The sequence below is a fragment of the Formica exsecta genome, unplaced genomic scaffold (genome assembly GCF_003651465.1).
Source record: "Formica exsecta isolate Colony F162 unplaced genomic scaffold, ASM365146v1 scaffold1146, whole genome shotgun sequence".
Taxonomy (NCBI): domain Eukaryota; kingdom Metazoa; phylum Arthropoda; class Insecta; order Hymenoptera; family Formicidae; genus Formica; species Formica exsecta.
Window position 1 is genome coordinate 13,422 of NW_021848486.1, and position 17,509 is coordinate 30,930.

The 17,509-nt window shown below is 36.3% G+C and overlaps 3 protein-coding genes across 4 annotated transcripts in view; 1 reads left to right on the top strand and 2 right to left on the bottom strand.

Moving 5' to 3' along the window:
* The window catches only part of LOC115237459, a 1,694-nt gene extending 1,140 nt beyond the window's left edge, over positions 1 to 554 (top strand). Inside the window, exon 2 of the mRNA XM_029810517.1 lies at positions 527 to 554. Within this exon, the coding sequence (XP_029666377.1) occupies positions 527 to 554 (28 nt within the window). The remainder of the gene's footprint in view (positions 1 to 526) is intronic.
* Positions 555 to 1,559: 1,005 nt separating this feature from the next.
* LOC115237439 (Y+L amino acid transporter 2) overlaps positions 1,560 to 17,509 on the bottom strand; it is a 35,444-nt gene continuing 19,494 nt past the window's right edge. The window contains exons 6-10 of one of the 2 annotated variants that reach the window (XM_029810480.1): positions 10,611 to 10,734; positions 10,318 to 10,518; positions 9,976 to 10,125; positions 9,719 to 9,896; positions 1,560 to 1,835 (exon numbers count right to left, since the gene is read on the bottom strand). In XM_029810480.1, coding sequence (XP_029666340.1) covers positions 1,786 to 1,835; positions 9,719 to 9,896; positions 9,976 to 10,125; positions 10,318 to 10,518; positions 10,611 to 10,734 — 703 coding nt within the window. In that variant the 3' untranslated portion in view covers positions 1,560 to 1,785. Of the gene's footprint in view, positions 1,836 to 2,336; positions 2,871 to 9,718; positions 9,897 to 9,975; positions 10,126 to 10,317; positions 10,519 to 10,610; positions 10,735 to 17,509 lie in introns of those variants that run through there. The other variant, XM_029810471.1, reaches the window with a different exon arrangement.
* LOC115237447 overlaps positions 10,741 to 17,509 on the bottom strand; it is a 10,377-nt gene continuing 3,608 nt past the window's right edge. The window contains exon 2 of the mRNA XM_029810494.1: positions 10,741 to 11,271. Within this exon, the coding sequence (XP_029666354.1) occupies positions 10,820 to 11,271 (452 nt within the window). The 3' untranslated portion in view covers positions 10,741 to 10,819. The remainder of the gene's footprint in view (positions 11,272 to 17,509) is intronic.

Genomic DNA, 17,509 nt, shown 5'->3' on the forward strand with positions numbered 1-17,509 from the left:
CAGGATGCGCCGTCCCAGCAACCGGGAAGCCCGGCATAACCACGGGTAGCCCGTGACCTGGTGTAACGCTAGGTATTAGGGTGCGCCGTCCCAGCAACCGGTTAGCCCGGCGTAACTACGGGTAGCCCGTAGCCTGGTGTAACGCGGTGTAGGTTTCGGATCAGGAGTTGTACAAGGTAGGACTCAGGATCGGGAACTGGTAACGCTACGCTCGCCGGACCACCTTATATACCGGCGGCCGGCCTCCCACTCACGCGAGTCGGCGCGTGGTGGGGCGGTCCCACGGTGGGGCCGAGACACGGGTGTGGAAGTTTAGGGGCGCCATAGGCGCCGAGCCTCAGAATTGCGGGCGGCTGGTCGGCCCGCGAGGCTGGTAACGTATCGTTACAATATATACATATTAAAAATAAATGTAATTGAGATCCTTAAGAGCTTTCTCCATTTTTCTTTATTATTTTATCATTATCAAACTGTTTCTTTTAACTAAATGTCAATATCTCAGTTAACACTTGCGTGTGTTTCCTAGTGGAAACAACCCCGGCAAAGCGCTCTAAATGCGAAACACATCCGCAACCGGGAAAATAAAAAGATCCGGAAACTATTGGCTCGGACGTCCGCGGATCCTACTTTTACTATCGATTACAATAAATTAAATCTAGATGAACATTCTTTTAAATTAAGAGTCCAGCGATTAATCAACACACCAACACGCGATACACACCCTTGTCCCCCTAGTTCTTCTTTTGATTATTCACCTCCTTCTTATTCCCCCGTCTCTTCGCCCGAGCGTTTTCACTCACCTTCTCTCGAACCTCAACCCTCGAGAATTCCCACTCCCCTTGCCCCTTCTGACTGTCCACCTATCCTTTCCGAACAACCTCAACCCTCGAGAATTCCCACTCCCCCTCCCCCTTCTGACTATCCACCTATCCTTTCCGAACAACCTCAACCCTCGAGAATTCCCACTCCCTCTCCCCCTTCTGACTGTCTACCTATTCTTTCCGAACAACCTCAACCATCGAGAATTCCCACTCCTCCCTCCTCCTCACGCCTCGAATCGTCCAATCTCCCAGGAGCGTCGCACAATTTCGGAGAAGCCCTCCAGGACTTCGTAGAAGAGTGTCCCGATCTCAAAGAGGAAACGTCCCTATCGAGGTCTTCTGGATGAAGTTCCCTTCTTCCTCCACGGTGCAACTCCAAGACCTTTAATAGTCCTCCTCCCCTTTTCTTCCTACCGTCCAATTTTCATTTCTCTAATAATTTATTTCAAATATTTTTTCTAAAACTATTTATTGTAAATTTCCAACCGGAATTTAAATTTTAGTTTCCCCGTTTAATTCCGGTTGACGTCCTCCGTATTTATTGTAACACCCGCGAGAACATAATTTTCCTTTACCTACACTCACGCACACGAACACAATTACACAATAGAATTTAAGAAAATGTATTTTATAAATAAGATTTCGTAAATCGAATTCAATGTTCCTTTATTAAATTTTATCTTTTTTTTTATCATTTATTTTTATTTTCTTGAATAAATGTAACGTTAAATTTAAAATTCGAGTAATTCATTAACTCGACCTCCTTCCTGTTATCCGAAATCGCACAAGGTCCCGTCCCGGGTAATAAGGATTCAGTTCCTTTACCAGAAAGGGGCCCGCCGAGCAAATGGCCTTTCGATAGAGTAAGAGCGACCCTTCCGGTCGTTGACCTATCTGGGGCCCTGGTCTGTTCGTTCGACTCTAGGACACGCATCGTCTAGCGTTTGTCTAGAGATAAGTTAGGTCACGCCCTCCCGCTGACTCTTCCTTTCATTGAGTCTGGACGTAACATAACTAACAAATAGATAATAAGATTAGAATTACAGATGTTCAAATAATCCGCCATCAACTTGAATACACAAATAAGCACAATTTAAAAGAGAGTTTCTCACTCGCTGTAGCATTGTAGCCTGTATATTAAAGCAATTACTTCTTGAATCCGGGGAAGTACCTCCGCCTGATTTTCAATTAGTACTTGATACACATGTTCCTTAATGAAACCTCAAAAAAAAAATCGAATAGTGTTAAGTCAAGTGCATTATTTTGATTGTACCTCTTTAAAGGAGGTTCAAACGTAATTTCGTCATTCTTTATTTTTGACTAATTTTGACTTCGTCAATTCATTCTCCAGAGATGGGGCGTGACTTATGATATACTCTGTATATTAAAATAGCGCACTTCTGCAATTTTAATCGCGTTTTCTCAAGATTGTGATGTGATGGAACAATTTAGAAGTTAGAATCATATTCAACATCAAACAATTTTTAACTTTCAAAAAAAAGAAAATAGTTGCTCTTTTTTTTGTTCAAAAAAATTTATTATTTATTGAACTATATAATTAATCGATATAATATAGAGAATATAATAATATCAATAATACAGCGTACGTGAAAGACAATCCTTTAGCAATATTAAGAACAATAAAATACAATTCTCAGGAGATCACTTATTCATAATACAAATCATAATTAGTTATAACTCTTTTTATACTCTTCATCATAATTAATTACTTCATTTTACACTCTTACGCTCAGTATTGTTATTAAATCTTAAATATAAACTCAAGATTTTCTGATGGCTCGTATCTTATAACTTTTAAAAATGTGTGTATTTTCGCCTTCTTTTAAATTATTATTTTTTTTTTTTTACGATATTAGAATTCACGTGGAATTCTACGATCTTCAGATTATCTCGGAAAGAGCATTTCACAGATTCTTAGTTTCATTTATTCCACCGAATTTGGTTCTGGAATCTTGCTGTTTATTTAATCGATTTCGCACTCTTCCCTCGCGGATAAGAATAGCTTTTGTATAGTATGCGTAGCTTTAACTAAAACGTAAAATATATATATATATGTATATATAAATAAAATTTATAATCATACAATAAAAATTCGCTTCTCTAAATAGTCCTAATTAGTGGTCTGGTTTTAGTCCTATTCTTAATCATTTTAACATTTTTGCAAATTTCTAAATGCTACTTTGATTAAATTGCGATGAACTTAATTCTTGATTAATTTGCTAAAAGACCAACAATAAAACTTCGGAATTTCTATTATATTTTTAATGATTCTAGATGAAGAAACTGTCAAATAAGAGCCGAGGCGCGGTTATTAGTGCGCAAACTTTTTGTTGTTTAATTTCATTGACAAGTATGCATTAAAAATGTACATTTTTTATTGTTTTTTAGTCTATCTTCAGCATTGGTAACAAATTATATAAATCAATTTCATATTAAATACTTTAACCTGCACAACACTGGTTGCTACAATCTATATTCCAAATTAAAATCAGTAAATGACAAGTAATACTAAGGAAAGACTCATCAAAACCGAACGTCCATACAAGCCAGTCGATAACATCATCGTCGCATGTATATTTGTCGGTGGTCCAATCCACACTGACGTGATGACGTAATGATGTAATGATATAATTCCAAAACCAGCCAATCGTAGTCATTCAATTCTTTAGAGGAATAACTGTGATTGGCCAGCTTCAAAACTATGAATGCGATAGATAGTTTTTTTTAAATTTTTGACAAGTTTTCCACTATTAGGGCAAATGCGTAATGTAAATCTTTAGTACCATTCTGGAGGTTCAAATCATTTTTTGTCGCTTAATGAACATTTCAAAGACGACCTTTTTACTGAGCGAAATTTCATTGTCTAAAATTTCGACTGCATTCCAGTCAAATTCATAATTGGCTTCAAATATGGGATCTGTTATGATCGAGAGTTGTGATGTATTTTTACATAGTTTTGGAGTTCGGAAATTCCTTTTGCTGTCTACAAGTTTGTCCGACATAAGAGATTGCATCGCAATCCTTGCATGAATAAGTTTTAAACACAAGTTGTTGCGTGAATCCTTAGGGATTGAATCTTTTTGTACGTTGACAAAACCACGAAGTTAATTAAGACCGGCATATAATAATCTCGTGTCAAGGTTACGAAGGACTTGTTTAAGTCGTTCGGAAAAGGTTGGAGTGTAAGGTACCGTAAAGAATTAACGCGGTGGATCATTTTCTCTGGTCATAGCTCTCGTTTGATTTTTTGTAAATAAGAATTTTAAACGTTCACGAATGACACTAAAAATGTAAATTAGGGGATAATCGTTGTCTAAGAGGATGTCGATTATCAATTCCAGATTTTTCTAATAGAATCTGTGGTATGACAATGAAAAAGTTCAGTTTACCAAGCTAATAATTGTTCCTCTCTTATGGCATAGTGGATGATTAAATTTAAAATTTAGATATTCCCAGAAAAAATGGGTTTATAATACTAGTCGATTTCTCTTAAATTACTATACATAATTATCGTGACGTCCAGAAAATTGAATTTGTTATTCATTCTATCTTCCATAGTAAATTAAAATCTTGGATGAAACGAGTTGAAGATAGTTAAAATCTACGTTAACATGGAGGAAGAGATTGCCAAAGCTATGTCATCCACATAATTATAATAAAAAGGCAAATGGAAACAAATGTATCTAATATGGTTCTGTTTTTTAAGTCCTGCAAAATGATATCCGCAACAACGGGAGATAAGGGAGAGCCCAATTTAAGTGTCAAACGTTTATTGGTATATTCTTACGTTAAAAGTAAAATATGTTGAATTAAGCACAAAATGAACTGCCGCACAATGGTCAAAACGGCCGAAAACGTAGCCAAAATCCATTTTTTTAATTATTTTTTTAAATCCATACTAGATTTCTCTAACCTTTTAGTCCAAAAGAATCCCATTTACGCGAGTAATGAATGAGTTATAAATGTAAAGTTCATGAATATCAAGTCTTTATATGATTTTGGGAGTTATAAATCAGTGTCACAATTGTGATTCTATTCATAGGATTGTCACCGTACTAGATTATTAAATCTTTCATAGATATTTAGTTGTATCATTTCTGCTTCTAATAACGCCATTATTTATTCAATTGTCATTACAACTAATAGAAATAAACATTTCCTAAACAAAATAAGTTATATAAGATGTAACACTAATAAAGTATTGCGATTCAAAGTCCTCGTCGTGAGTCAGCGCGATGAATCAAATAGAATTTAAAACCTAATTATATATCAAAAAAGTAAAAAAAAGTTTATCTGCGCCAAACTGCATCAGACTATTTTAATTACTACATGAAATTGACAGTTTGCCGAAACTGAGAGCCAATACTCTGGATGTAATCCTTTTTTACCTTCAATATTTTTCGTTCTCAGTCAAAGTTCATCTGAATATTATTTCTACGATAATCTTCTAAATTACTTATTCGATAATGATTTATGAAACATTTATTAAACATTGAATAATTTGTTTCTAGTGTGGTCAAGAATATTCTCTGCGGCCTAGAGAACATCGTTTCTTCGTGTCGCGAGATTTTTATCTGTCTGGTTTTTGCGATTATATCCTTTTCAATAAATCGCGTTTATTACAGAAATAAAGGAGGAAATTATCTATAGATTTGAAGTAATACTTGAAGTAATCACGAGTAATCGCGCAATCGTAGGCGACTGATTTCACCAATACTGTATGGAAACCACAAAACTCTTTGTAGAGAACTATTGATGATTTCAAATGCCTGTAATCGTATATAAGGTGTTAATTCACGGGGGCAAATAATTAGAAACAATAAACTTTCAGTAAGGCTGTTTTGAGAACAGGCTCAGGAAGCCCGCAACAAAGATTATCGTGTTATTTCAAAGAGCACCATATGAGGAAAAACAAGATTTCAAATAAAAATTTATTGAAAATCTTGTTCGTATTGTCAAATCCTGTAATAGCTTCACACATATCATTACCCCCAAAAAATTCGAAAGAATTGTCTCCAGAAGCAATGAAACTAATGGTAACATTCGAAACGCAACATATGAAACCAAATAATTTTGATTCTGAAATTTATTCATATCTAATAGTGATGACACTAATGATAAATAAAAATAATTTTATTTATTATACATGAGAAAAATACTCAAATGAAGCAATATAGAATAATTTCTACAATATCTATATACGTAAGTATAAGCGCGTATAAAGAGGGAAAGATTTGGAGTCATAAAATATCTGCGAAGTGACGAACTCGGTGTTTATCTCCTCTATACCCAAAAACGCGCTCAAAGCGCAAAAAGATGTGCAAAATCCGATCGTACAATCTCCCCGTGGTGTACATCGCATAACGTTAATGTTGGCAGTAACAACTTTTAATTAACTTTTAATATACATCCAGAATTAATACCATACAATTAAATTTCATCAGGATCATGGAAAAACCAAAACCACTAAATTGAGGTTATATACCATGATTTAGAATGATGTGAGTATGTACAAAATTTGGCTACGTTTTCGACTGCTTTGACCACTGTGCGCCGTCAGGAACTCATCTCAAAAGATATTACATTTTTTTTCGATGAGACCACCTCTCCAAAATACTATCCAAAGCTAAATCTAATGGAGAAAAAAAGAGATGACATCCAATGATAGCAATTTAAATTGGTCATCTACGTATGTGTCTGATAGTTTTTGAACTAATTCAAAGCTATTAGAGATATATAGTTATATACTCTAGGGATAGCATTATAAATGATATTATGTAGAAATGTGGCTAAGAGATTTAAAGGAGTGCTGATCGAGGAAACGATGATCCTGAGCGGGCAGTTCGGTTCATAAATTTTCGGTAATCCGTAAGTTCTCGGTAAAACGCCATCTGTGCAGTTCGAACGCTTATACATAGTGTCCAAAATATAATTGTGATTTTTCCATCTCACTAGCAATTCATGCAGACCATTGATCATTTTTCTAGTCGGATTTTTATTCAAAACTGTATTGGTACTTTTGTCACTTAACATATCTGTCATTTTATTTAAATAAATAACTTTATCAAAAGTAATCGTGACGTTGCCTTTATTTGCTCTTGTGAAAATGACATTTGGAGTCTCACGTCTGAATCTCTTGGGGTAAGGTTTGCTGCGTGAATAAGTTGTTTATCCGTCACTGATCTCGTAAAATGTAAAAGAATGATTTATCAACTTATTAATTATTGGGGTAGAATGGTTTCCGATGGCGATTTGTTTATTGGCCGGAAGTATTCTAATGTTTGTTCAATATTCAATTTCATAGTCACACCCGAAATTCCATCAGAAAAATCTGGTATTGATAAACAATCGACATCCTCCAAGACAACAGTTATCCTCTGACTATTTCCAATGTGATCCGTGAACGTTTAAAATTCTTATTTACAAAAAATCAAACGAGAGCTGTGATCAGGGAAAATGATCAACCGGAGAAACCAGAGAAACCGCATTCATTCTTTACGATATCTTATACTCCAACCTTTTCCGAACGATTTAAATAAGTCCTTCGTGATCTTGACACGAGATTATCATATACCGACCTTGATTAACTTCATAGTTTTGTCAACGTACAAAAAGATTCAATCCCTAAGGATTCACGCAACAACTTAGTACAGTGCTGGGATTTAGATGCAACTTTCGGCCGGATTTCTTGACTCACGCCTACGGTTCCCTCTCTTACTGCTCGCTCCTTAGCAACTTAGTATATAATACATCACACCTCTCGGTTATAACAAATCACAGACCCGAGGCCAATCATGAATTTGATTGGGACAGAGTCGAAATTTTAGAATTTAGACAATAAAACTTCGCTCGGTAAAAGGCTCGTCTTCAAAATGTTGTTCATTTAGCGGTAAAAGAATGGCCTAAACCTGCAAAATAATACGGAAGACTTACACCACGTATTTGCGATAATAGTGGGGAAAAACCAAAAATTAAAAAAAAAACTATCTATTGCATCCATGGAGCTGGCCAATCGCAGCTATTTCTCTAACTCTAAAGAATGGAATGACTATAGTTGGCTGGTTTTGGAATTATATCATTACATCATTACAACATCACGTTAGTATGGTTTGGACCACTGACGGATATACATATGACGATATTATCGATTAACTTGCATAAACTCTATTTAGGTTTTGGTGAGTTGTTCATGTCACTTATCACTTATGGATTTAAATTTTGATTTTCGATTATAACAACTAATATTGCGCATATCAAGATTTGAATACGAATTTTATGTTTACATATTGTTATCTATGCTGAAGATAGATAAAAAAACGGTCCGAAACGTACATATTTAATGCATACTTGTTAATGAAATTGAGCAACGAAAAGTTTGCATATTAATAACTGTGCTTAAATTCTTATTTGCCAGTTTTCTCACTTGGTATCGTTAATACTCTGAGCCTATTGCTGTTATTATTATGTTTCTATTATGCATACGATAATTATATTGTTAGAAATTTTGACATTAACCATTTTGCAAGTTTATCAACAATTAAGTTAATCCGAGTTTAATCAAAGTAACACTAAGATCTTTCTGTGTTTCTTCCACTCTCACTATTTCATATTTGTTACTTGCACATAAAATACAAGCACAAAATAAAAATGCTTATTACGTATGCATAGAATAAAAATGTTCACATGATTAAAACGAGAGCCAATTAGAGCCTAGACGTAATAAGTGGCGTAATAAAATAACATTTTTATTTCAAATAAATGTCATTTGCCAAACGTTTTGATCTTCTCCGGATCTTTCTCAATGATGACAAATAATAAAGTTAAACAAAAAAAAATCATAACAATAGTTATCGGTAGTATCTAAGTTATTATATTAGTGATGGAACGTATCGCAAAGCAGATGATGTCGCGCACATGAATCCGTTCACATAATGAAATCAATGATGCAAAACAAATAAATTAAATAAAGACAGACAGCTGCAGAAATCATCTTCATTAGAGTCTTTAAAATATCAAACTCATCGCATACCTGTATCACCCTCATAACGATCTGATGTGTTCTTACAAAACGAAAGATGAAGCAAACTTGAAAACATAATGTCGTTCAAATTATCCGTTAGTGTATGCTATAAGCCCAACATGTAGTACAAGAAAAATATCCCTCATGCGAGTACAATTTTTCTTTTTTTGTTTAACTTTATTTTTTGTCATTGAGAAGGATTCGAAGGGGATCGAAACGTTTGGCAAATTACATTTATTTAAAATAAAAATGCTGTTTTTATACGCACTATTTATTGCGTCTAAGCTCTAATCGACCTTTTTTTATTATTTGATTTGTATCATTCGAATCTTGTTTATATTAACTTTTATTATTTTAAAACAGAAGCGTTTCGTTTGATCACGTTGTGATTGATCACAACACCACTCACAGCATTCAATACTTGGAATTTTTTTCATTGATACAATTAATCAGAAAATCTGTATTAATCTAATTAATTCTTAATGTGTGCTTTTGAATGCCATACATTACAACATATTTTTATACCATGCATATAATTAGAATGAGAATGGAGATTGAACAAAGAGCTTAAAATAACAGCTTTTCATCGGATAAATAAGAGAGAGAGAGAGAGAGAGAGAGAGAAGAGAAAAATAGAAGAAGAAGAGGGTTGAGAAGAATGAAAAGGGAAGAAAAATGTGAGGAAGAAAGAAGAGAAAAGAAAAGAGGAAGAGAGGAAGAAAGAGAGAGGAAAAGAGAGCAGGTGAAGAAGGGAGGAAGAAACGAGAAAAAGGGAAAGGAAGAGAGAAAAGAAAAATGTAATATTAAAGTTTAAATATTAAATAAACTTTTAGTCATATTTATGGAACATACGTACTGTTAATTTTCTGAAACCATATCGGTTTATTTTTCCAAGCGACACCGAAGAAATACGCCGGTATACCAGATGTGGTGATCAAAATACCCATGCCGAGTTCATATGGCCTTTCGTAACATGGTACGATAACCAGAAAAGCGCATAATGCTACGAATACTATAGGTATCCATAACGGTACCTAAAAAGATTTTTATTAAACATATAGATATACAAACTCGTATATCATATCTGTGAAGTAATACATGTGAACTAATTACTTTGATTGGTCGTTCCATATTAGGTCTTTTATAACGCAGCCACAAAATTCCAGCCACAGAGATCATAATGAAAAATGATTCTACTATGCTGCAATACGGAATCAGTACAAATATATCACTCGTACATAACATTAGAAGGGATAAAATACACTGCAAATACAAAAAGGATTAAGTCATAATATGAAAAAACTTAATTTAGCTAATTATTTAATATAAAAAAATATTTCATTTTTTGCTTTTACCGCCGTAGTCAGAAATAAATGCTTTAAGTCATAGCTATAAAGCAAGAATTTTAAAATTTTAACAGATTTAATTAGAAAATGTAATTAGCGTCATACACACCAGAAATATTAAGGCAGGTGTGGGTGTGAGTCTGGACATGTTAATATGGCTCAGCATTGAAGGAAAGTGACCATTTCTGGCGCCGACAAAACACATCCTAGACGATGTCATAATATGAACGCTCAATCCTCCGAAGGCGGATACAGCCACCATTACAGGTATCGTCCATGCCATGTATCCAAGAAGTTGATTGCCGAAAGTCTAATGTATAAATACTGAATTCTGTAGAATATATTTGATAATGCAGTTCTAACTGATACATTGTCATACATATGTATAAAAATATTGCTTACCACTGCGATGGCATTAGAAGCAATCATAGCAGTTGGTGTTACAACCGTTAAATAAGCAACATTCGCCATAACATATATCAAGGTCACTAATGGCAGTGATATATATATTGCGCGTGGTAGATTCCTAACAATAAGAAATCATTCAATTGTTAACTTTTAACAAAAATACTATTAGCATGTAAGTTAGAAAGGAATAGGGCTAATAAGAGCTAAGCGCAGTAAATATATACATTATTATGTATGTATGTATCTAGCACTATAGCTCCTGGTGGACTTGGGCTCGGGATTCTTCTCCATTCCTCTCTATCGCATGCTCTCTCCCTCCAATCTCTAATGCCTAGCCTCCTCAAGTCTGCCTTCACTCCATCTCTCCATTTCAGACTCGGCCTACCCCTCACAGCGTATGGTAGGTTATTTTTGAAAAACTTCTTCGTGGGGTTATTGTTTTCCATCTGACTGACATGTCCCCAGTGCAGCCTTTGAAGTTTGATTTTTTGCACTATGTTAACGTCCTTATAAAGTTCATATACTTCATGATTGTATCTTGTTCTCCATCCTGGTCCCCTACGCATACGGATCCATATATCCATTTTGAAGAATCTTTCTTTTAAAGGCTCCCAGGGTTGCTGAGCTTTTGCTGTCCAATGTCTAGCACTCACACCTATATAGTATTAACGGGATAATGAGCGTTTTATAGAGTACCATTTTGGTTCTTCTAGTCGTTATCTTGAAACTAAATATTTTGCCAAACGCCAAATGTACTTTATTGGTTAGCATAATTATTTTTTCTCATAAATCATTTTATCTCCAGACTGATATTATTATCAGAGTTGATTATCGTCCCTAATGTCGTAACTCGAAATTTAATAACGTAATTACGATCTAAAAAAGTCAAAAGGAGCACAGCGTAAATTCAGCATTTTGTAAGCTATTGCGTGCGCTCCCAAAATTGCGATTAAATGCAAGATATGCAATTTGTTGCAATATTCAATTAAGACATCGCGACCTATTACCGAAAATTCACTTACTTTCGGACCATAAAAGAGGAAGTAACGGGGCCGAATTCACCTCTATTAAGCTAGCAGGACCAAATCAGCAGAATCAAACTGGACCTATCAGATTATTTAGTACCCATTTTGTACTAATTTGTACCACTGTTTTGTACCATCTGTACAAGTGTATAAGTAGCGATTGATTCTGCTGATTGAAAAGAGTACTTTACTCTTGAGCTTAATAGGGCTAAATTCAATTGGGCGTTGTTTTAAGCATAAGGGCTAAATATATTGAGTTTATTTGGGTGATACAAATTAGTACAAATTCAGCCCTTTCGATTTCTGGTCTTATTTTTATCTTTTTGTTTTGTTTTAGTTTGGTCCTGCTAGCTTAATTTGATGGTAGCAGCGCCACGGTTTTTTTGGAAATGGCACGAGGTACAAAATTATTATTAATGGTACAAATTAGTACAAAATGGGTACTAAATAATCTGATAGGTCCAGTTTGATTCTGCTGATTTGGTCCTGCTAGCTTAATAGAGGTGCCGTATTCCGAATCTAAGTGACGACGCGTACACGACGAAACTATGAGATTCCGCCAGCGCCGATACTATACGTCACCAAAGCATCACCAAGCCGAACTGTAAAGACATGTAAGCTGTACGAATAAACTATTATTGCACGGAATCTTTGTCTCGTGTTTCTCAACACTCGGAGTCCCAACTCCTAAAACGAGCCGAACCCTTGGACTATCCCCAAATTCCTGTTGTATCCAGAGAGACACAACAAAATTGGTGGCAGCGATGAGATTAGTTTAGCTAAAACAATAAATAAATATATAGTGGGATACGCCAAACTATTTCGAGACACAATCGGTAACAAGAACCGATTAACAAATTGAGCAAATCAGCACCAAGTGCGAGCCGAAATTCGTCAGTGCCTGGGAGACCCGGAAGAAGAACCGTGACAAGAAGCTGAAGCGCGAAGAAAGGAGCAATCCAACGCAATGCCCAGCAGCTACCCGATCGTAGCAAACCGAGGACGCCACCCGTGCAACGGAAAACTCACCGATGCTGACCTACAGCAACGTGCACCGCCGAGCGATCCAACCACAACCGCTGACCGTGCAGAAGCAACGAGTAAACGAGAAGAAGAATGCGTATCATCATCATACTGTAAGTAAAAAAATTATACAATAATATAGCATGAATGTCGGCACAACCGAAAAGGGTTACGTTCCACAGACCGCGATTTTTAAGCGTACCAGCGCGACTAGCAAATAGATTCGGTTTTGTAACACTTGTACAAGTAATTGAAGGAGCGGCCCGCGATATTCGCGCTAGCGTACAGAGAAATTGAGATAATCACTATTCAGGCGCAAATTTACCTAAAATAGGATCTCGCGAACCAGAAATTAATCAAGTAGCAGAAAACACACTCCCTCCTAATAATAATAACGAAGTAGAAATAGACGAACCCGGTGTAAACCGTACATCCGTCGAACAAGTTGCCGTTAGGAGAAACTACTCTCCCGTATCACGATAGTAGCATCTTCGAAAAATAACGAAGAAAATATGCAACGTAATCCGTTACCGTCAACTGTCCCCCCTCCCCCCGAAGACGTTGATAGGGAAGACGTTGATAGGGAAATTGAACGCCTGCGAGCATAGACTAGACACAACGCCGCCACGGACTATGAAGATGCCGGACGTCCATTCGAAGATCCGAGCAATGCATTGATGGTTGAAATCTTGCAAACCATTCAAGAAATGCGAGAAGAAATAAGAGATCTACACGAGCAGGTGCAAGATCTACGCGAAAATCGAGAAGATTTAAATAGAACGTGAGTACCACATCGAGAAGATTTAAATAGAACGTGATACCAAATGACACTCATCTCGATGTCACATACGGACGAACATTTAACAATGTACAAAATTAATCGGCACATTTAAGTGGTTTAGTTAAAAGAAGCGAGAGAAATAATTCCGGAATTCGACGGAAATTCGCAAGCTAAACTCAAAGAATTTTTAAGCGCATGCTCATACACTATAAAAAATATTAACCCCATAGACGAAAAAACATTATTAGAAGCAATACTTTGCACGAAGCTAAAAGGAAAAGCTATGGTAGACTTTGAAACCCGAAATATAAACAATTTCGGACAGCTTAAACGAGAACTCGAAATCTGTTATTTAAATAAGAAGAGCACTACTCACTTGCAAATTGAATTTAACTCCTTAAAACAAAAAGCCGGCGAGAGCGCCAGAGCATGCGGACTTCGCGCAGATAATTTGGCCATGGAATTATATGAATCCATGATCGAAGGCCAAAATTACGGCAGCGAACGAAAACGCATTATACTTGACACTATACAGCAAGTTCTGCAAAATCTCCAAATAGGTCTCCACAATGATATCAAATTGGTGATGCGAGCAGAGCATTACTCAACGTTACAAGAAGCAATCGCAGGAGCCAGTGCGGAAGAGAAGATCAAGGGCACATTGGAAAATGCGTAGCGACATAAATCCGACCATACAATTTCGCAAGCAACGCGAAATAAAATATTATAGTGTAATAAATGCGGAAAACTAGAGCATCACGGACGAGAATACCGAACAAGCAGATATGCAAATCGATTCTCTTTGCCGAAGCCACATGAACCGTCAAGAATAAATACACTCGAAAAACATTGCAGCTACTGCAAAAAATCAGGTCATGGTCGAGGTGAATACTGGAATCTTCACGGACGCGCTGAAATAGCATACCTGGAATCTACTCGGACAAAATCGAGCGAAAATAAAAAGCCACAAAATCATAATAAAACGAATGGGCAACGAAGAAAAAATACAATGCAAGACAAGGTTGAAGAAGAAGACGAAAAAAACACAAAACAGCCGAGACCGGCTCTCGAGTACCAAATATCGCCAGTAACAGGAAAACCGCAAACAAATACTGGATTATATCTAGTAACTCCTCCCATCCAGGAAGTTAAAAAAGGAAAATTAAACTTACTTTGACACAGGAGCAATGGTTACACTAATAAAATTAAGAAATCTAAAAGGATAAACCATTATCTACAAGGAACAAATGGCACTCACTGGATTTACACGACACAAAATGCATACAATAGGAAAAATCAAGGCAACGATAATCCTGAAGAACCGGAAAAATCAAGGCAACGATAACCCTGAAGAACCGGAAAATACGGCACTCAATTTATATCGGGAAGAATGACTTCCCAATTAATTATGAAGGAATCCTAGGGGTAGACTTTCTACAAAAACACAAGGTAATGTGCGATTATAATAAGAAGTAGATACAGCTATCAGATACGATATTAAAATTATGTCCGGATCGAGCATTAACCTTCGCAAAACCGCGCAGTGAGGCAATTATTCAAGCCACTATCGACTCAAACAAAGTAGGCATAATACGCGCCGAGGAAATACAATCTGGAGTTTTTATCGGCTATTGCCTAGTAAAGCCGGAAGAATTTTCCTGTCCAATTAGTGTTATAAACACTATCGAAGAATATATTAAACTACCAACTCCATGTGTAACTGTCGAAGAAATAACAAATACAGCGGCCCAAATATGCATTACTCAAGCACAACAGGAGACTACAACGTTTTCCCGCAGCGAACAAATAAAAAATTTACTTCGTTTACAATACTTAAATCAAGAAGAAGTAAAAACACTGCTACAAATTTGTGAAGATTTTAGCGACATGTTTTATATCGAAGGAGATGCACTTACTTGTACTCCTATTATCACATATGAAATTACGATTCGAGCCAACAGTGCACCCGTAAATATACGTTCGTACCGCTTATCAGAAAAACATAAAAAAGAAGTAAATCAGCAAGTAAAAGATATGTTGAGAGACAAAATTATTAGACCAAGTGCCAGTCAATGGAACGCTCCATTGCTAGTGGTCCCTAAGAAGACCGATGCGTCAGGTAAACAAAAATTATGTATAGTCGTAGATTATCGGAAATTAAACGATTTAACTATGGGCAATTCCTTCCCATCACCTAACATAACAGACATACTAGACCAACTGGGAAACGCAAAGTACTTTACCACTTTGGATCTAACGTCAGGTCAGGTTATCACCAAATACCCGTGGCCGAGAAAGATAAATGCAAGACAGCGTTTTCTACACCGTACGGACATTACGAATTCAATAGAATGCCGTTCGGATTAAAGAACGCGCCAGCCACATTCCAGCGAATAATGAACTCTGTGCTGACTGGACTACAAGGAATCAAATGTCTAGTATATTTGGATGACATAGTCATATACAGAACAAGTTTAAAGGAACATAATATACGGCTTATCGAAGTATTAAACAGATTGCGAAAACATAATCTAAAGCTTCAACCTGATAAGTGTGAGTTCCTCAGGAAGAAAGTAATATATAATATTTAGGATACATAATAACCGAAAACGGAATCGTGCCTGACCCTTCCAAACTAAAAGCAGTACGAGAATTCCCAACACCGACCAAGGTGAAAGAAATACAATCTTTTATAGGTTTAGCGGGATATTATCGAAAATTTATAGAAAATTTCTCTAAAATTGCCAAACCTCTTACGAAATTAACGAAAAAAGGAGAAAAGTTCGAATGGACCGGAGAACAATAAAATGCGTTCGAGACTTTAAAAAATAAATTAATTACCGCCCCTGTGCTAAAATATCCTGATTTCAGTCAAGATTTTTTTTTAACGACGGACGCATCAGATGACGCCATCGGAGCTATATTGTCTCAAAGAGCAATAGGTCAAGACCGACCGATTGCTTACGCCAGCAGAATATTGTCGCAAGCAGAACATAATTATAATACTACCGAAAAGAAATTATTAGCCATAGTATAGGCGGTGAAATATTACAGACCTTATTTATACGGTACTAAATTTAAAATAATAACGGATCATAAGCCATTGGTATGGTTATTCAATGTAGCCGATCCAGGATCATGTCTAAATAATAATCAAGATTAAAACTGGAAGAATATGATTACGAAATCGTACACCGATCCGAAAAGAACATACAAATGCTGACGCGTTAAGCTGCAATGTAGCTCTCAACCTAAAAGACAAAAAAGAAGATGTTAGAAATATAAGTTTAAATATTTGCGCGCTTCTATTCAGTGTGTGTCAGGAGTGAATGAGTGGTGCCATCTGTACAATTCTTTTTTCTTTTTGGTACTTTGGTTGGGCACTAGGGTCTTTTTTGCGTTTCTTTTTTGTTTTTTTTTGTGTTCCCGGCACTCACTGCCCTTTCCCGCCTATTACGTTGTTATCACCACGCACACACCGGATGTACATTGTACTGTTTGCGTTTCTTCGTTATACGCTATAATAAAACGGTCATTTTTCAATCAGTTTTCCTTGCAGTTATTTACGAGAAGGCGTAATCATAACTCTAAGTATTTCAACAGAAGAAAATTATAATGAAACGCGAGACTACAGCGAAAGAAGATAAAGCGCGCATATTGCATGAATATCACGATGCATCCTTAGACGGACACCAAGGAATTGAACGAACAATTAATAGGATTAGGATGAAACACAACTGGTCCGGATTAACTAAATATGTTGAAAATTACATCGCTAAATGCAAATTTTGCCAAAAAAATTAATTGAAGCGAAAACCTAAAGCACTCTTAGTGATAACCGATACAGCTAGCCGACCTTTCGAAAAATGTGCTAGATATTGTAGGTTCATTAATCGTAACCAACAACAGAAATAAAAATGTTCTAACTTTTCAAGATAATCTTACGAAATTCAGCAAGGCAATTCCTTTACCTCAGGTCTGTCTCAGGCCCGCGGGCCACGAGTGGCTCTTCCCCCTACCTCTGAGCTCAAGCTCCCCCCCCCCCCCCCCCTTCCCCCCCCGCC